Source organism: Cotesia glomerata, linkage group LG4 (assembly GCF_020080835.1).
Source record: "Cotesia glomerata isolate CgM1 linkage group LG4, MPM_Cglom_v2.3, whole genome shotgun sequence".
In the NCBI taxonomy this organism is placed as follows: Eukaryota; Metazoa; Arthropoda; class Insecta; order Hymenoptera; family Braconidae; genus Cotesia; species Cotesia glomerata.
The window spans coordinates 28,025,662-28,045,735 of NC_058161.1; the positions used below are offsets into that span (position 1 = coordinate 28,025,662).

Sequence of the window (20,074 nt, forward strand, 5' to 3'; positions counted from 1 at the left end):
TTTCTTGAAGTTTTTTGATACTGATTTGTTGAATTTAAGTTGAAAATTTAAGTTGAAACTTGGGACAGAAAAAAACACTTAAAAAAAACATGGCTAAGTAAACTGAACCTTAACATTTTTTTATAATACTAAAATAAACATAAATTCAACAATGATTAGAAATTTTTTTTATAAATAAATAATTATAAAAAAAAGTACTAAGTTGGAAATTTAAAAGCTTTTTTTTTCTATTAATTATTTTTTAAAAAATCATCAAATTTCTATCATTTTTTCCTTTTTGAATTTTAAAAATTTAGCGCGCAAATATCAGCGCGCATGCGCTTGAAAATTTTTAAAATTCAAAATGGCGATGCGAGGTTAACATGGTATACATACATCGTTTGTTTACGTTTTGCCGGTGTGTTAAATACGTCTATTTATTTAAACAGTCAATTAAATAATACTAATAATAGTTAATAAATAACAATAATAAAAAATTCATTGCTTGAAGCAAAAGTTAAAAAGTTCATTACTCTTCCGTGGTAAGTAAAAACCAATATATAGGTTAATATTTATGACATTAACTAACCTATGACAATTTTTATGATTTTTAATTTCATAAATAAATTATTAAAAAAAGTTTAAAAATTAGGAATGTAAATTTCTTAGAAATTTTTGATACTAAAATCAGCTGACATTTAACCAGTTTGGGTTTTATTGTTAAAATAGTACTAGAAAAATATTTTCTAAAATTTCCACTTATCATTTTTTAAAATCTCTGTTTTGATTTGTTTTATAAATTAATCAAAATTAATTTAGCAGATATTTAATAATATTTATAATTTTTTTAACAAATAAATTTTTGCAAAAAAAATTGACTTGTGGAAATTTAAAAAAATTATTAATGCAATTTTTTAAAATAATTTTTCGCAACCAAATTTGTTTGATAAATAAAATTAAAAAATTGTCAAGCGACTGCTAACTTTAAAGTCCTTTTAAATTACAATAAAATATTTATTTAAAAAGTCCTAAAAATTGCCAGATATAATTATAAAATTATAAAAGCTATTATAAAATTAAATTACACATAAATTATCATACACTTGACAATTTTTTTATTTTTCTTGGAAAATAAACAAAATCAAAAAAATTGTTTTCAAAAACTTGCATTTATAATTTTTTAAAGATTGAATTTTTACCATGATTTATTTGTTAAAAAAACTATAAAAATTATCCGATGTTAATTTGCGGAGTGTCTAGCCGTCCGACAATTCGGACGACTAATTTTTTTTTTTTTTTTCCGTTACGGCAACAGCCGTTAATTTGGGGATCATAAAATTTAATATAAATTTAGCAGACATTCGACAATTTTTAGAAGTTGTTTTTATTGAAAAATTAATTACAAAAAAATGAGAATTAATTTAGTAGATATTTTACACTTTTAAGAATTTCTTTAACAAATAAATTATGTCAAAAATAATGAGAAAATATAATTATATTTTTGTGTGCCAATTATAATTGGCATTTAGAAAATAAAAAAAATAAAAAATGCAATTTTTTGAAAATAATTTTTCGGAGCAAATTTGTTTATTAAAAAAATTAAAAAGTAGTCAAGCGACTGCTAACTTTAATGTCATAACAAAAAAAAAAAAAAAAATTAAAAAATCCCACGTTTAGAAAATTTAAAAAACAATAACGCAATTTTTTAAAAATATTTTTTGTTCTAATTAAATTAATAAAAAAAATAAAAATAATTTTAAAAAACCTGGCAATTTAAGTTACAAAAAATCTAACTAATCTCTCAATATCTTTCAGCAAATAAAAAAAATGACTATGTCCGACGACGAAGATCTGGTGTACGTCCGAAAATCCAAGACAGTCCACTATGGATCCCTGGAAGACAGCGAGCGCGCGCGCCTGGCAGCAGAAGCATCAGAGGACACAAAAGACCCCCCAGAGCCCGGTTCAACAGTCCCATCATCAGCGTCAGCTCTCCAAGGAAACGTCCACGTGTCGAACGAGTACCTAGAACTAGAAGATGAAATGTCAAAGGACAAGCAAGCCTTGCTCGAAGAATTCGAGCGTCGCAAAAAAGCAAGACAGATAAACGTATCAACAGACGATTCCGAGGTACGTAGAACCCTTCGAGTCCTAGGTGAGCCGATCTGTCTCTTCGGCGAGGGTCCAGCGGACCGTCGTGCTCGACTACGAGAGTTGCTAGCCAGCCGCGGGGAAGATGTCATAAAAAAGAAGCACGACGACGATGATAAACCCGTCCGACCCCTAGAACGCGAGATGGAGACCACCTGGTACCATGAAGGTCCAGAGTCTTTGCAGATAGCTCGCGCTTGGATCGCTGAGTACTCTTTAAGACGAGCGGGAGCGAGATTGCAGCGTGCGAGGGAAGATTTAGCGCTTCCAGGTGCCACCAGAACCGCGCACCAACAGGAACTCCTCAGGAAGCTCCAGAGTTTGTCGACCTACTGCTCCCAGGTCGGAGACACGCGTCCCATATCTTCCTGCCAGTTCAGTCCGGACTCTAAAATTCTTGCCACGTCTTCCTGGTCTGGAACCTGCAAGCTCTGGTCAGTTCCTGACTGCGGACTCCTGAGGACGCTCAATGGACACACCAGGTTGGCTGGGTGCATAGTTTTCCACCCTAAAGCTACCATCTCCGAGGAAGTCGTCGGCCCGACTGCTGGTTCGACCTGCGTCCTGGCCAGTTGCGACGCCGACGGCAAGGTCAACCTCTGGGCAGGTGGCTCGGGGGACAAGCCTCTAGCCGACCTGGAGGGTCACGACAAACGCGTCTCCAGGATCGCGTTTCATCCCTCCGGAAGGTTCCTGGGCACTTGCTGCCACGACGCTTCCTGGAGGCTCTGGGACCTGGAGCAGCAGGAGGAAGTTCTTCACCAGGAAGGCCACGCAAAAGCTGTCCACTGCATCAGCTTTCAGGTTGACGGGAGTGTTGCTGCTACTGGGGGCCACGACGCTTTTGGGCGTGTCTGGGATTTGAGGACCGGAAGGTGTATCATGTTCATGGACGGACACTCCAAGAGTATCTTCGGGATTGATTTTTCTCCAAACGGGTTTCAAATTGTCACTGCCAGTGATGATAACACTTGCAAAATTTGGGACTTGAGGAAACGGACTTGCTTGTACTCGATTCCGGCTCACACTAATCTCCTTTCGGATGTTAAGTTTCAGAAAGGCGATGGACATTATTTAGTGACTGCTTCTTATGACAACACTGCCAAGATCTGGTCGAATAAAACTTGGCAGCCGCTGAAGACTCTTCAAGGGCATGATGGTAAAGTTATGGCGGTTGATGTCTCCGCGGATCAGAAGTATATTGCTACTAGCTCTTATGATCGAACGTTTAAACTCTGGGCTCCTGAGAATTTGTAAAGTATGAATCCTGTTGGTTTGTTTAATAAATTTAAATAAAAATATGTATTTACAATTTTATTTTAATTTGAGGTTAATTTATGGGAAGAGGTTGGTGGATGTAAGTCAGCGAGCCGCTTTCGGTGAAGTCTTGGACTGTGTGTCCGGTTCCTTGGAGGATCCATTTTGTTGTTAGAAGACCGTCGACACCTACTGGTCCTCGCGCGTGGATTCGAGAGGTTGATATTCCCACCTAGAAAAAAAATTTATTTTAATTAAGTTTTTTTATTGATTGTTTTTTGTTTATTTAGTTTTTGATCCTGATGTTTGAATGTTGGTGAATGTTGAAAGAAGAATTTTGTTAATTGTAATGAAGAAAAAAATAATATTGTTTTTTAGTACGCGTAAGAGTAAGTTATTTTTTTTTATTTTACTGTTGAATTGGGGGGAATTTTGGTCAATAGAAATCCGAACAAAAACAGTTTCACTGTAAAAAGTCGCGCCAAGTTCACGTTCATAAGACTATTAGGAAAAAATTTTTTTTCTTTACAAAAGATACAAAATAAAAAATTAAAAATCCGAGTAACCGATATGATTGTTTATGATTTTCGGAAATTAAAAAATTTTATTGTAAATTTAAAAATTAAAAAAAATTTTAGAACGTATTTAGTCTACCCGGTTTCAAAATTTTTTACTTTTAATAAAATTCGTAAAATATATTTACTAGAACTTTAAAAAATTGAAATACACAATGACGCACACCAAGTACGTTCTAAAATTTTTTTTAATTTTTAAATTTACAAAAATTTTTTAATTTCCGAAAATCATAAACAATCATATCGGTTACTCGGATTTTTAATTTTTATTTTGTATCTTTTGTAAAGAAAAAAATTTTTTCCTAATAGTCTTATGAACGTGGACTTGGCGCGACTTTTTACAGTGAAACTGTTTTTGTTCGGATTTTAGTATTTTGTAATTATAATGAAAATTTACAATTGATAACAACTTAAATCTCGTGTTGACTGCATTTTTACTGCAAACTATCCCCTTGAAGCTACAGTTTATGTAGATATAATTCCAGTGCACCCTGGCGGCCGTAAATGTAAGCTGTGAATTACTTTTTTTAACTAGTTGCGTATCTATAGGAAGGATTACTACACATTTTTATTTTATCTAGTCTGTGGCGCTGATATTCCCCATCGAAAAAAAGTCAGGATCGAAATTTCTGGGCTTACTACAGTTTGTGCTGATAAAATTTAATAATTTTAAGCGAATTAAGTGTTATAATTGATTATAATTAATTAATAACAGTAAAATAAAGTATAAATTACTTTTATAATATATCATTTTGGAAAAAGGAGAACCATATAATTAAATAAAATTTTGCAACCTCGAAATACCGTTCTGCTTACAGTAAACACAGTCGGTAGTCTGGCGCTCCGTTTACAACGGATTTGAACGGAACTTGGCGCCAGATTCTACCGAATCTGTGGATTTAAAAAGTTTGGAAAATCCAAAAGTGCACGCCTCATGACGCTCATTCATTTTTTAAGAAAAAAATTAATTGTGTAATTGATTAAAAAAAAAAAAATTATAATTAAGTAGTTTCTTACAGAGTATTTTATATTTTTTTTTTTAAATATCGGCGCCCTTTTTTCTTGTCATATGCGCTCGCAGTCTAAAAAAATCTAGCTTGATCAAGTGGCGCCATCGTTTCCACGTGACAAATAAGAAAAGTTCGTTTGGCTTTGTACGGTTGTATCGCGTAGTGAATTTTAATAAAAATTCAATTAAAAAAAAAATACGTAAACTAGACCACGGATATGAAATACGGACCTAGTTAATCGAATTCTTAAACTAATAAAAAAGGTCCGGACTCGAAATATCAATTTGTTCGGGAGTAATCGTTGGTACATCCAAAATGGGGTGACATCCGGACGTCCACGTAAAATTTTTTTCAAAACGTTTTTTTTTCCAAAATACCAACATGAAATGATTTTAAAAAGTAAAAGATGGTTTAATTTAAGTGTCTTTCCGGTGTACATCTACTTATATCTTTGTATAAGTGTAATATGATTGGGATAGAGGCATTTAAAGATCACAAAATTGCTTGACCTTGACTAGTCGAGTATAAAGCACAACCTCACGCGCTTCGCGCTATGAGGCGTGCAAAAAAAAATTATTCATTTTATGATAGTCAAAAAATTATTTCATTAACAATCAAAACGTGATTTAAGGTAAAGTCTCAGTAGTTGAACAGGTTTCAAAGTAAAACGTATTTTACCCTACTTTTAATGATAATCGGAAAAAATAAACCCAGAAAAAAATTTTAAGTGATAAAAAATTCATATTATTTCATTAAAATTATTATAAAATAAAAATAATAATAATCGACAATTTTCCTGAAAAATAAGCAACCCTAGAATAATCGCTCCATTTTTTGTTACAAATTATTATTATTATTATTATTTTTATTTTATAATAATTTCAATGAAATAATATAAATTTTTCATAACTTTAAAATTTTTTCCAGGTCTATGTTTTCTGGGATTCACTTTTAATATATAAAGATGTAATTATTAGTTCAAATTATTGATTTTCATGAAAATATAAACAATTTTGAATTGATTGAAGCGCAAAATAACAAAGATAATTCAATATTTATATTTTGACAACGTTTTTAAGATAGACTATGAAAGGAGTAGTAGTTGAACAATCAATTCTGACAGCGCAGTAGTTAAACACTCCGGGAGCACTAATTGAACTAATAAAATATATGGTAATAGGCACAGCAGAAATTTTCATCATTTTATTGAAATATCAAAGAATTATAACATATTATTGATATATATTAAAAATAATATTATGAATATTTAATATGTTCATTTAAAAATGAGAAATATTTGTATTTAATTTTTAAATTACATTTTTTATGAATGACAAACCATATTTTCAATTATAAATAAAAAAAAACTCAATTCAAAACGTTCAATAATTTTTAACTACACTAATTTTTAGCTATAAAACTTATTTAATTTGCAGTAATTAATACAAATCACAATGCTGATTACTAGTCTATAAACCTGTTAGAAGTAAGAGTGTTGTTAAAATTACACGGCCCCAGCTTGTTCAAGTTCTGGGTACTGCTTTGAAAATTTGGAGGTATAGTTAGTCGTTAAAATTTAATATAAAAATTATAGTTTATGTCTTTGCAAAAAATATGTATTATTTAGAGAAGACTATTTCATTAGGTGGTACAATTTTTTTTTACTTAAAATAATGATGTACCGTTTTTTTACTGATTGTTCGGTTTACGATTTAGTACCTTTTTCATTAAAAAAATAGTATCTATCAGCTATTCTCGACATGTCAACTTTTAAGTTAATAATCATATAATTGTTTTGGTTTATAATTGAAAAAACTTAGAGAAATTACTGTTTCATTGAATAATTATAATATGCGAATATTACTCATAATAAATATACGGATTTTGTATAACAACAATTCGAAAAGTCTGTTCAAGTACTGGCCCCATTTTTATAAGTGTTCAAGTACTGGGTACTTTACCTTATTTAAATTTTTTATTTTTAATTATAATTTAAAACTTAAACATAGCAATAATTTTGTCCTACCAAAAGTAAAAAATTTTTCGAATATAACAAGTGAAATATAAAAAATAAATATTTGTTCATTAATTATTATTTAAATTATTTTTAATAAATTTAAACTGAAAATAAAAACAAGAAATTACCGCGCTGTCTAAACTTACTGTTAATTAATCATTGAATAAACTGTAAATTTATAATATTGTTTATTTTTTATACTTTATTTATTTAGAAAAAAAAAAGTATTAAGTAAATAGATGAAAAAATTCAGTAAAAAAAAAGATTTTTATTCGCGTGCTTGTCGTTATTTCATAACAGTTTGGCAATCCATGACATACCGAACTTAGGCATTTCCACTGTTTTGCCTAAAGAAGCTCGATCGTGGTATGCCAAGTTTCGGTAAACCTTTGGTTACCGTTATTTCATAACAGTTTGGCAACCCATGAAATGCCGAACTTAGGCATTGCCATAGGTTTTCCGAAGTGAGTCCGAACTTGGTGAACCAAACTTCGGTAAGCCTTTGGTTACTGTTATTTCATAACAGTTTGGCAATCCATGTTATACCGAACTTAGGTATTGCCACAGGTTTGCCTAAGTAAGCCCGAGCTTGGTGAACCAAACTTCGGTGAGCCTTTGGTTACCATTATTTCGTACTAATTAGGCAATCCATGACATGCCGAACTTAGGTATTGCCACAGGTTTGCCTAAGTGAGCCCGAGCTTGGTGAACCAAACTTCGGTAAACCTTTGGTTACCGTTAACTCGTACTAATTAGGCAATCCATGATATGCCGAACTTAGGCAATGCCAAACTATTACGAGATTACATCGAATGTGGAATTCTTTTGGCATACCAATGTTTGGCTTGCCTATTTTAAAACAAATAAGATCCGAATTGGGCTAGCCTAAGTTCGGAAAGCCAACTTCGCCCCGAACTGATTTTTCGGCATGCCTCACTAAAATTCTAGTCGGGTTCTTGGTTCAAGAATTTTTCTCTTAAATTAAATTAATTTTTTTATCATTGTAAGTTTATAAAAATACATAATACATCCATTTAGATTTTCAATTCATAACTCCAGTTTTAATAAGGAAATACTCGTCATAAAAATTCATTATTATATCTTTTTTGAGTAAAAAATATTGTTGTCTAACCTTGAATAGTATAAAATAAATTTTAAAACAGAATACGGGGAATACAATGATACATTTACCGATCTTTGTTAGCGTAAAAAGTATCTTGAAAAATTATATTTCGAGGTTTGGTCCGCTGAATGGGACAAATGATGCGAAAAACAATATGTTCTAGAAAGATAATAAAAAACTATTGTTTTATGAAAGCCGGAGATATAAATAGAAGAAAGTTATCTTTTCCTTTTCTCTGTTCTATTTTTCTGCTTTTCTTACCCTGATTTTTTTTTTAAATATCAATAATTCAGAAGATATTCCAAATTATTACCTTTCCTATGTTTTTATTCTATCAAAAAAAAAGTCTACACTGAGAGAAAAAATTTATTTTGAAAAAAATAAGCAATTTTGTAATCTATATAATTAAACGAATAAGAAAAATTTTGTCTCCGTCGTATTTATGTGATAAAATGAGTTTTTTAAATTAAATTTAGTATCATTTGATAGTTATTGACCAGAATTTGTGGTTTTTCAGTGTTTCATTTCCTTTTCAGCAATAGTTAATTTATTAGCATAAGTTTTTAAAATTGTTTGTAATTGATCCTCAGAGCAGTATAATTATAAAAATTTAATTGAAAAGTACCCAAACTACGTATATCGTGATTATAACGATCAAAAAATCATTAAGGAAGTTCGAGCGAATCTAATGTGAGAAATAATTTCCAACTTTGAGCTTTCAAATTAAGTATACGTATAAATAAATATGTCATTTATCTAATCCCAAAATTTTAAAAAGATTCACCGTTTAGTTACTTAGATATTAAATTTCAAAAATCAATAATTACCGTAACTCCTATTCTTTCCCGCTTCATAGCATTATTTATATTTATCAAAATGCTTACCGTAAGATGGACGGTGTGGCTTACTGTATATAGTATAATAGAATAAGCGAAAGGAAATTTAGTATAGACCGGATAGCTCAAATGGTAGAGTAGCCGACATGTCTTCGGAAGGTTCTGGGTTCGAATAATTTTTTACAAATATAAATAATGCTGTGAAGCGGAAAAGAATAGCAGTTACGGTAATTATTAAGTGAAGCGTTCCACATTCACGTAACGGGATATTGGTAGGAAAGGATTGAGAAAGGAATGTGGAGAGGATCATCTTAATACGAGTTTATAGAATATGCGAGAAAAAAATTATTAGATAGCTCGGACTGGGATTCGAACCCAGAACCTTCCGAAGACATGTCGGCTACTCTACCATTTGAGCTATCCGGTCTATACTATACGTAAACCAATATAATTAAACGAATAAAAAACTATATACAAGAAACTTGGATTATTGTAAAATATAAAAAAAAAAATTAATAATGATGCATTACCGATATAGTTTTTGAAATATTTAAAGTTAAATTTTATGTTTTTAACTCATTTATGGTCAGCTATTCATTCAAATAAAGATTTGGCAACCTCGCTTCAACAGCTGAGAAAAAAGAAAAGGATAGAAATATAATTACAGAGAGAGAAATATTTAACTCATACACTCATGCACGTCTCTGTAATGGGTATAATCAAACGCGCTGTTGCCAAATCTGTTTATTTAATCTGGCAAGTAATAAATACGAAAGTCATTTTATTACTTTTATTTTATTAAATAAGTAAAAATCATCAATTATTAAATTGTTCAAATCATTTTAAATTAAGATAAAGAATTTTGAAGAATATTGGGAAGACTGAAAGTAAAACAAAATTCAAACATTATTTTGACTCATAAGTTACGCTCGAACCTCCTTAAGCCAAAATTTTTTTTATCCATAATCCGTAAATCTCGACAGTCACATAGTGACTGCAGGTTGTGAGTAATAAATAAAATTGTTTTAAATTTTCAACAAATAAATCCACAGATTCGGTAGAATCTGACGCCAAGTTCCGTTCAAATCCGTTGTAAACGGAGCGCCAGACTACCGAGTGTGTTTACTGTAAGCAGAACGGTATTTCGAGGTTGCAAAATTTTATTTAATTCGACGGTACTTCTTGTTCCTAAATTTTATATTATAACAGTAATTCATACTTTATTTTACTGATATCAATTAATTATATTCAATTATAACCATTAATTTACTTGAAATTATTAAATTTTATCAGCACAAACTATAGCAAGCTCAAAAATTTCGATCCTGACTTTTTTTCGATGTAAAAAGTGACATGCCACAAACTAAGTAATTCGAGAATGCATGGTAATCCTCCAATAGATGGGAAACTACAGTTAAAAAAATAAATTTCACAGCTTGCATCTACACCCGCCAGGGTGCGCTGCAATTATTTTTATATAAACTGTAGCTTCAAGGGGATAGTTTGCTATAAAAAATGCAGCCAACTTGAGATTTAAGTTAGTACCAATTGCAAATTTTTATTATAATCCACAGATTCGGTAGAATCTGGCGCCAAGGTCCGTTCAAAAATCCCGTTGTAAACGGAGCGCCAGACTACCGACTGTGTTTACTGTAAGCAGAACGGTATTTCGAGGTTGCAAAATTTTATTTAATTATATGGTTCTCCTTTTTCCAAAATGATATATTATAAAAGTAATTTATACTTTATTTTACTGATATTAATTAATTATAATCAATTATAACACTTAATTCACTTAAAATTATTAAATTTTATCAGCACAAACTATAGTAAGCCCAGAAATTTCGATCCTGACTTTTTTTCGATGGGGAATATCAGCGCCACAGACTAGATAAAATAAAAATTGTAGTCATCCTTCCTATAGACACGCAACTACAGTAAAAAGTGATTCATAGCTTGCATCTATGGCCGCCAGGGTGCACTGGAATTACATCTACATAAACTGTAGCTTCAAGGGGATAGTTTGCAGTAAAAAATGCAGTCAACACGAGATTTAAGTTGTTATCAATTGTAAATTTTCATTATAATTACAAAAAATACTAAAATCCGAACAAAAACAGTTTCACTGTAAAAAAGTCGCGCCAAGTCCATGTTCATAAGACTATTAGGAAAAAAAAATTTTTTTTTTCTTTACAAAAAGATACAAAATAAAAAAATAAAAAAATCCGAGTAACCGATATGATTGTTTATGGTTTTCGCAAATTAAAAAAAATTTTATTGTAAATTTAAAAATTAAAAAAAAAATTTTAGAACGTACTTGGTGTGCGTCATTGTGTATTTAAATTTTTTTAAAGTCCTAGTAAATAGATTTTACGAATTTCATTAAAAGTAAAATATTTTGCAACCGCGCACACTAAATACGTTCTAAAATTTTTTTTTTAATTTTTAAATTTACAATAAAATTTTTTTTAATTTGCGAAAACGATAAACAATCATATCGGTTACTCGGATTTTTATTTTTTATTTTGTATCTTTTGTAAAGAAAAAAAATTTTTTTCTTAATAGTCTTATGAACGTGGACTTGGCGCGACTTTTTACAGTGAAACTGTTTTGTTCGGATTACAAACTGCTGAAATCCGAACAAAACAGTTTCACTGTAAAAATCGCGCCAAGTCCACGTTCATAAGACTATTAAGAAAAAATTTTTTTTTTTCTTTACAAAAGATATAAAATAGAAAAATTAAAAATCCAAGTAACCGATATGATTGTATATGATTTTCGGAAATTAAAAAATTTTGTTGTAAATTTAAAAATTAAGAAAAAAATTTTGGAACGTATTTAGTGTGCGTCATTGTGTATTTTAATTTTTTTAAAGTCCTAGTAAATAGATTTTACGAATTTCATTAAAAGTAAAATATTTTGCAACCACGCACACTAAATACGTTCCAAAATTTTTTTCTTAATTTTTAAATTTACAACAAAATTTTTTTTAATTTCCGAAAATCATATACAATCATATCATTTACTTGGATTTTTTAATTTTTCTATTTTATATCTTTTTGTAAAGAAAAAAAAAAATTTTTTTTTTCTTAATAGTCTTATGAACGTGGACTTGGCGCGATTTTTTTACAGTGAAACTGTTTTTGTTCGGATTTCTTTTCACAACAATGCCCATTTTTTCAAAAGAAATTTTTCTCTCAGTGTAGTTTCAATTGATCGCGCGTCAATTCGACGTAAAGTACCTGGAGAATTATTTAAACATGTCATGTAAAGAAAAGAAGTCTTTCAAAAGCGACATTGAAGCACGATAAATTTCGATCATTTATTATTTTTTTTTCTGCTATACAAAACGATCAACATTTCACAATTTCTTCTTTTGTTATAATTTATACCCACAAATGCTCTATTGTGATGATAGATAAGCGCAAACGAAAATTGGCTAAAATGATGCCGCAAGTTTTATCCAATCTAAATCGCTGCCCGGAAGCTAAAGCTCACTCTATATTTTTCATAATTACCTACTATATACTATAAAGCTTGAAATTTAAATATCTGAAGCTGGAACAAGCAACTGAAAATCAATATCGAATAAAAACATCCAAGTTACCAAGAATAAATATATATATATATATATATATATATATATATATATATATATATATATATATATATATATATATATATATTCTTACGAATACATATTGTTTTGATAAAGTTAAATTTACGTGAAACTAATCTAGTAGATTCGCTACAGTAATGAAATAGATTCATTCCATCTGCAGTTTGAAATTGAATTATAAGTGGCTAAATAAGTACCGAAACTCTCAGAGTAGATATTGTTAGAATTTCCTGATTAAACCATAACATCGAGATGCAATTTACGGCGTTCAATCCAGTTTTTGAGGTTGAGAGCTTATTAGATTTTGTAATTGATTGGTATAGTAGTTTAAGAGTTATTTTAAGAATAAGTTTGTTTGAAAATTTTATTTTTGAGATTAAAAAAAATTTTTTAGATTTATGAAATATTTTTGGGATTTTTCAAATTTTTAGGAAAATTAAGTTTGAAGAACTTTTTTGAAATACTGTAATACGTGTTTTGATTGGTCAAGTCGCTTTTGAATGATGAGAAGTTTAAACAGATATAAATTTTGAAAATTGGACTAAAATCAATAATTTTTCAAATTTTGGAAATTTGACTTAAATTAATATTTTTAAAATTTCGGTCCAAATAAAGAACTTTTCTATTTGATTTCATTGGACTAAAAACAATATTTTTCAAATTTTTTAAATTTCTGTCAAAATCAACAAATTTCAAATTTTTTTTAATTTTACAAAAATCATATTTTTTTTTTAATTTTTCAAAATTTAACGAAACAATAATTTCGAAATCTTAACTAAAAATAAAGATTTCCAAATTTTTGAAAATTTAACTAAAATCAATAATTTTGAATTTTTTTCATTTCGGCAAAAATTGAGAAATTCGAGAAAAATTGAAATTTATAAAATTGAACTAAATTCAATATTTTTTTAATTTTTGAAAATTGAACTAAAATCAATAATTTTTCAATTTTTGGAAATTTGACTTAAATTAATATTTTTAAAATTTCGGTCCAAATAAAAAACTTTTCAATTTGATTTAATTGGACTAAAAACAATATTTTTCAAATTTTTTAAATTTCTGTCAAAATCAACAAATTTCAAATTTTTTTTAATTTTACAAAAATCATATTTTTTTTTTAATTTTTCAAAATTTAACGAAACAATAATTTCGAAATCTTAACTAAAAATAAAGATTTCCAAATTTTTGAAAATTTAACTAAAATCAATAATTTTGAATTTTTTTCATTTCGGCAAAAATTGAGAAATTCGAGAAAAATTGAAATTTCTAAAATTCAACTAAATTCAATATTTTTTTAATTTTTGAAAATTGAACTAAAATCAATAATTTTTCAATTTTTGTAAATTTGACTTAAATTAATATTTTTGAAATTTCGGCCCAAATCCAAAACTTTCCAATTTTATTTAACTACATGTGGAACGCTTCACGTAATAATTACCGTAACTCCTATTCTTTCCCGCTTCACAGCATTATTTATATTTGTAAAAATGTGGAACGCTTCACGATTTTGCGTGTCACAATACTGAGTGATTAGGGTGATTTCCAAAGCCGTAACTTAATTTGACTACATTAATATTTAAAAAATTTTTTTAATTTCTTTCAAAATCAACAAATTTCAATTTTTTTTTAATTTTAGTAAAATCAATATTTTTTTTTAATTTTTGAAAATTTAACGAAACAATAATTTTGAAATTTTAACTAAAAATAAAAATTTCCAAATTTTTGAAAATTGGACTAAAATCAATAACTTAAAAATTTAACTAAAATCAATAATTTTTAATTTTTATAATTTCGGCAAAAATTGAAATTGTCGAAATTTGGCTAAATTCAATAATTTTTTAATTTTTGAAATTTAAACTAAAATCAATAATTTATCAATTTTTGAAATTTGGATTGAAATGAATAGCTTTCCAATCTTCAAGAATCATTAAATTTCGAAGCAAAAAAAAACTAATTAAATAAACTAGATACCTACCTCAGCACCAAGTCCAAATCGATACCCATCAGCAAATCTGGTGCTCGCATTATGAAAAACACAAGCACTGTCAACTTGCCGCTTGAACCATTCAGCACTTTGGTTGTTTTCAGTAACAATAGCATCAGTATGAGCACTTCCATGCTTGTGAATATGATTAATGGCTTCATTAATATTTGGTACAACTTCAATAGTACACTCAAGAGCACCATATTCAGTCCTCATACTCTTAGCAGCGGGAGGTCCGAATGTCAAAAGCTCTCTTAACCTTGGTCCCGCGTTAATTTTAACCTGAAAAGAAAAAGGCAAACCAAAATTATACTGGAAACTTTGAACAGTTCTCGATAAACTCTCTATAAACTCCCATTAACTCGAGTAAACTCGAGAATAATCGAGAATTCAAACTCTCCATTAACTTACACCTTCCTTACGAAGCATATTGCAAACATCCGTAAAGAAATTACCCCTCATAAGTTCTTCATGAATCAGTAGTGTCTCCATAGCATTGCAAGCTGCTGGATAATCGCACTTAGAGTCTTTAATAATCGCAATCGCCTTATCTGGGTCAGCGTCTGCATCAACATAAACATGGCAAATTCCTTCCGCGTGACCAAGAACAGGAATATGCTTTGACTGCTCCTGGATGGTCTTTACCAGCTCCGAACTCCCTCTAGGAATGATAAGATCGATGTGTTTGTCCATCGACAGCAAGTCTCCAACTTCTTCGCGAGTTGAGACCAAGGAAATGGCATTAGCTGCGCCTACCGACCTCAGCGCTTCTTGGACCAAATTCATAAGACACTTGTTACTAAACTTGGCCTCTTTTCCGCCCTTGAGAAGCAACCCGTTAGCACTGGAGATCGCTAACGCTGCTACTTGTGGCAAACTGTCCGGCCGAGATTCAAAAATCACCAACAAAACACCAATAGGCACTGTAATTTGTTTCAATTCTAACCCCTCAGCAATCTGAGTGCGTCTCAGCACTTTTCCGACATTAGTCAGAGATTCCGCAGCAATCTGACGTAATCCCGAGCTGAGGGACTTCAATTTCGCTGGGCTTAATGATAACCTCAGCAACAGAGGCTTGGCTAATCCAGATTTAGTAGCCTCTTCAAGATCTTTGGCGTTAGCAGCCAGAATTTCATTTTGTCTCGTCTCTAACAAATCCGCTAAAAAATTAATACAAGAGGCACGTTCTTCAGGTTTAAGAGCTTGAAGAAGTCTACTTCCAACTCTCGCGTTCTCTGCAACTATTTCTATCGGCGTTGACGAAGTTGATGTCTCCGTGAAAAAAGTACCTACTTTACGACCATTGAGGATACTCTTTATGGCCTTCTCTTGTGCGCCGTTGCAAATAACAACTGAGACACCTCGATCTAGCGCCCACAAAGCAGCCGTTACTTTTGAGTCCATGCCACCGGTTCCGACTTTCGACTTTTCTCCAAACTTTATCGTTTCCCTCTGGTCCGAGCTAAACGTATGAAGCAATTTAGCACCGTCTTCCCAAGGTGGAAGGTTATAAATTCCGTCAACGTCGCTCATCAGGATCAGCAAATCGGCTTGCACACCAGCTGCCAGCATAGCAGCCAGGGAATCGTTATCTTTTATTGATATCCCTCGTCTACCATGCAAACCACCCACTTCTTCATCAGCTTGATGAGGCGGTGACACAGCATCGTTTGTATTTATAACTGGCACAATATTAAGGCTTATCAATTCGCTAAGAGTATTAAATAAATTTTTACGTGTTTCTTCATTAAAAAAATCCGTTTTTGTTACCAATACTTGTGCAAGTTTAACGCCGTACTGTGCAAACATTGCGTCATACAATGACATAAGTCCTGATTGCCCTACTGCAGCAGCTGCACGAGGCTCCAACAGATTTCCTAGAAAATTGCAATGACATTACTTATCAAATCTGCAATCTATTTGTGATAGCGAGCTCAAAGATCACTCTTATCTTACCTACATGCTTGCGCGTGTGATCAAGTGGACTAAGTGTCTCGCGCATTGATAAAGACATCAACAATTCCTGGGTTAATTTCTGTTTTCCAAAGGCCACTGCTCCACTTGTCACCATTATGCATTCGCGGCCTTCAATCTGACATTCTGCGACTTGTTCCACAATTGATGCAAGACGCCCCAAAGCGAATCCTTGCTCATCTTCTCGGGTGATTACGGCACTACCCAATTTCACAACAAGACGCCGGGCGTATTTAAACTGATTTCTGTCAGTAAATGTCGCTTTGCGAGGTTGTTCCGCTGTTTGGACTTGACGGTGCAAATCTGTGCGATGTGCCTGGAAAATAATAGCAGCTGGTTAAATTAAAGTGGCATATGAAAGACATCTACCATTCCCTAGGGGAGCGTTATTGATTTCTTTGCACGCTTTATTCTCTGAAATTTTTACACCGAGTAAGGTTAACACATGGTCGGTTAGGACCAAGGCAAATGTATGTTTTACAAAGCTTGTTGAGGAAAAAAATATTTAAAAATTACTTACTAGCTTTTTATTGGGCACCCATGCCCAATTTGAAGAGCAGACGGATTGGAAATATTTTTTTATCCTTGGACATTTTATTAACAAATTCGTATACATTTCTACACTAAGTATAAAAAATATATAAATATGTGGCTATTTCTAAGGATACTGATAAACTAACGCACAACTTGGTAAAAAAAAAATATTTCCGACGATCGAACAATAATCTACTGAAGCTACGATATTGCCAGCAAACGCTTACTGCACCGAGGGGGAGACCTCCTTATCGGTATCGAAACGTAGATTACGAAGTAAAGTGCAAATAATTATTTATTTGTTATTTTATCATTATTTGATTCATTGTTTGTTTTTTTTTTTTTTATTTCTTACGATTAATTTGTAGTCTAATGACAATGTAAGTCACTAACCCGTGAATCGTAAGACGTTAACCTATTGATCTCAGAAAAGATATCAGGAAGCTTTTTAACAAAGAAATTGTTTTTTATCGAGAAAACTGTTGATTGATTAAGAAATGTTTATTTATTGGAAGAAATTATCGATATTGAAAAATTGATGATTTATAGGCGAAACAGCGAAAAATTTTTGAAAAAAGTAATTTAGTTTTTTTGTATCACGGCAATAGATGAAAAAAATGAATTTTTTTATGATAAAGTCTTTTTGATGAAGTATTTTAAACAAATAAGCTTTAATGCATCAAATATTGATCAGTCGGTTTGAGCTGCTTATTTTTATAGTGGTTTCGATGCTCTCGATAAATATGCCACTTGCGAATTCGCGTTATTACTTTTTTTCATATCAACTTAAAAGCCCAATCGAATATTCGGATTTTATGTTAAACAATAAAGTAGTTTTGAGGTTTCACCAGTGAATGAAATTTTGTTATCAATGAAATATGCATAGAAAAAAAACGGAATATTGATTTTTTTACGGTGAGCAGTCGTCGGTAACTATTGTGGTTTTAAAAATAATTTTTCTTGCTCTCCTACCCGAAAGTACGCTCTTTCTGGACGCATTTTAGTTCAGAAAGAGCAACATTTGTGGCTCGTTTTGGCGCATGCGCGCTACGCATATTTTCTGGCCGGGCAGCATAGAATCTCGCTTTTTTCATATTTTCGTGGTGCGAGTTTCAACTGTCTAACAGTCACAACATCGTCTGTATGTAACATGTCAGCGCATAAACTAACCAGAAAATGTCAAAGAAATAAATTAGTATATTACATACCTAGGCCAGTAAAATAAGAAAAGTCTCAGATCACATGTAATTGTTGGCCGAGGCGAAGCCGAGGTTGACAAACATGTGATCTGAGGCTTTCTTATTTACTGGCCAAGGTGTGTATACTATTTTTCTGCTCGACGTAGCCGGAATGTGGCAACTTTGTTTAGCGCAGCGGCCAGAAAGTTGCCACTTTCCGGCCAGAGAGCAGAAATAGTATATTACATACTACGCTAGCTTCAGAATAGCCGAATTAAAAAAAATTAGGAAAACGGTTGACCCTGAAGGCCATCCCTGCAACTTCCCGCTAATTTCATACTTAGGCGCTTAAAATTGCACCAATGACGTTTTTGAGCTCTTCGAGCTCAAAAATACAATTTATGGGTTATTTTGAGCTTTCCGAGCTCAAAGAGATTGCTTTCCTATCCTTTAAAGCTCTTCGAGCTCAAAAGTCTGATAGAGATTTGATAAGACACTATTTCTAAATTTCAAAACTGCAATAACTTTTAAATGAATGAACCGATTTTTACGCGGTTGGCGGTGTTCGGCGCAGTTTTTCAAGCCTCACAAAGAATCTTAAATTTTGAATTGATTGCGCTAGGAATTTTGGAGTTATTCCGAAAAAACACTTTTTTCGGTTTTCTTTCGTTCACGATATCTCTCGAACGAATCAACCGATTTTGACCGGACTGGTGGCGATCAACGTGGTTTTTTAAGGTTAAGAGCTGATTAGTTTTTGGAATTGAACCATTAAGCCGTTTAAAAGTTATTCTAAAAAAACCACGTTTGAAAAAAAATTTTTTTTCAGTTTTTTGAAGATTTCTCAAAATCTATCGATCCGAATCGGTCCAAATAGTTTTCAAAATCTAAGTTTGGTCAAGCCCTTTCGAATGGCACCAACCGCGATGAAATCGGTCAAGCCGTTCAAAAGTTATAAGCGGTTCACATACTTTCACACACACACACACACACACACACACACACACACACACACACACATACATACAGACACCGTGACAACCTCGCGGGGATAGTCAGGGAAGCTTCCTGTGACCTTCAAACGTCGAGATCTGATAAAAACTCGGTTTTTGTAAAACGGGGTGAAAACAATAACTTCCCGATTTTTGAAAATCTTCGATTTTCGTAGCGGGAAGTTAAAAATTTTTTGAAATGTGGTTTTTTTTCAATAACTTTTAAACGGATCTACCGAGATTCCAAAAATCAATCAGCTATCAGTTATCGTTGTCGAAAGAAAACCGAAAAAAGTGATTTTTTGGAATCACTCCGAAATTCCGAGTTCGATTAATTCATACTCAAAGATTCTTTATGAGGCTTCAAAAACTGCGTTGAATGCTACCAACCGCGTGAAAATCAGTTTATTCATTCAAAAGTTATTGCAGTTTGAAAATTCAAAAATTTGTGTTTTATGAAACTGCTATTAGAGTTTTGAGCTCGAAGAGCTCAAAATGACACAAAAATCATATTTTGAGCTTGAAAAGCTCAAAAATGTAATGTGTAATTTTAACGCTTAAGTACAAAATGAGCGGGAAGTGGCACGGATGGCCTTTAGGGTCAACCGTCGTCCTAATTTTTTTTTTTATATCTATCTTAGAAAACAAATTAATTTTGTTAAGTTTATATGCATATAAAAATTAACCAAAAAAAATTAGGAAAACGGTTGATCCTAAAGGCCATCCCTGCAACTTCCCGCTACCTCCATACCTAAGTGCTCATTAATTCACTTATTTTTTAAGCTCTTCGAGCTCAAAAATATAATTTTTGTGTAATTTTGAGCTCTCCAAGCTCAAATAAATAG

At 31.5% G+C, this 20,074-nt stretch overlaps 2 protein-coding genes across 4 annotated transcripts; one reads left to right on the forward strand and one right to left on the reverse strand.

Annotated features, from left to right (window-relative positions):
* Window positions 1-353: 353 nt before the first annotated feature.
* LOC123262444 (U4/U6 small nuclear ribonucleoprotein Prp4) lies at window positions 354-3,767 on the forward strand. 2 transcript variants are annotated; one of them, XM_044724655.1, is made up of 3 exons: window positions 354-521; window positions 1,795-3,388; window positions 3,460-3,767. In XM_044724655.1, exon 2 carries the CDS (start codon window positions 1,807-1,809, stop codon window positions 3,385-3,387), a length of 1,581 nt encoding a protein of 526 aa, XP_044580590.1. In that variant the 5' UTR covers window positions 354-521; window positions 1,795-1,806; the 3' UTR covers window position 3,388; window positions 3,460-3,767. The 2 variants fall into 2 exon arrangements, with proteins under 2 accessions (XP_044580590.1, XP_044580589.1); XM_044724654.1 differs by lacking the exon at window positions 3,460-3,767 and having other exon boundaries at window positions 1,795-3,431.
* On the reverse strand, window positions 3,232-17,332 carry LOC123262421 (delta-1-pyrroline-5-carboxylate synthase). 2 transcript variants are annotated; one of them, XM_044724618.1, is made up of 6 exons: window positions 17,046-17,332; window positions 16,508-16,841; window positions 14,963-16,428; window positions 14,543-14,833; window positions 3,441-3,619; window positions 3,232-3,373 (listed from the first exon to the last, which is right to left on the reverse strand). In XM_044724618.1, exons 1-5 carry the CDS (start codon window positions 17,139-17,141, stop codon window positions 3,461-3,463), a joined length of 2,346 nt encoding a protein of 781 aa, XP_044580553.1. In that variant the 5' UTR covers window positions 17,142-17,332; the 3' UTR covers window positions 3,232-3,373; window positions 3,441-3,460. The 2 variants fall into 2 exon arrangements, with proteins under 2 accessions (XP_044580553.1, XP_044580552.1); XM_044724617.1 differs by lacking the exon at window positions 3,232-3,373 and having other exon boundaries at window positions 3,430-3,619.
* Window positions 17,333-20,074: the final 2,742 nt, after the last annotated feature.

What these genes read in the sequence shown, in the direction of transcription:
- LOC123262444 (XM_044724655.1), top strand. Translation starts at nt 1,807, where the DNA reads ATGACTATGTCCGACGACGAAGATCTGGTGTACGTCCGAAAATCCAAG.
- LOC123262421 (XM_044724618.1), bottom strand. Translation starts at nt 17,141, where the DNA reads ATGTATACGAATTTGTTAATAAAATGTCCAAGGATAAAAAAATATTTC. An exon ending in TCACACGCGCAAGCATGTAG is followed by an intron (nt 16,429 to 16,507) that starts GTAAGATAAGAG and finishes GCAATTTTCTAG; the next exon opens with GAAATCTGTTGGAGCCTCGT. An exon ending in GATTTGGACTTGGTGCTGAG is followed by an intron (nt 3,620 to 14,542) that starts GTAGGTATCTAG and finishes TTTTTTTTCTAG; the next exon opens with GTGGGAATATCAACCTCTCG.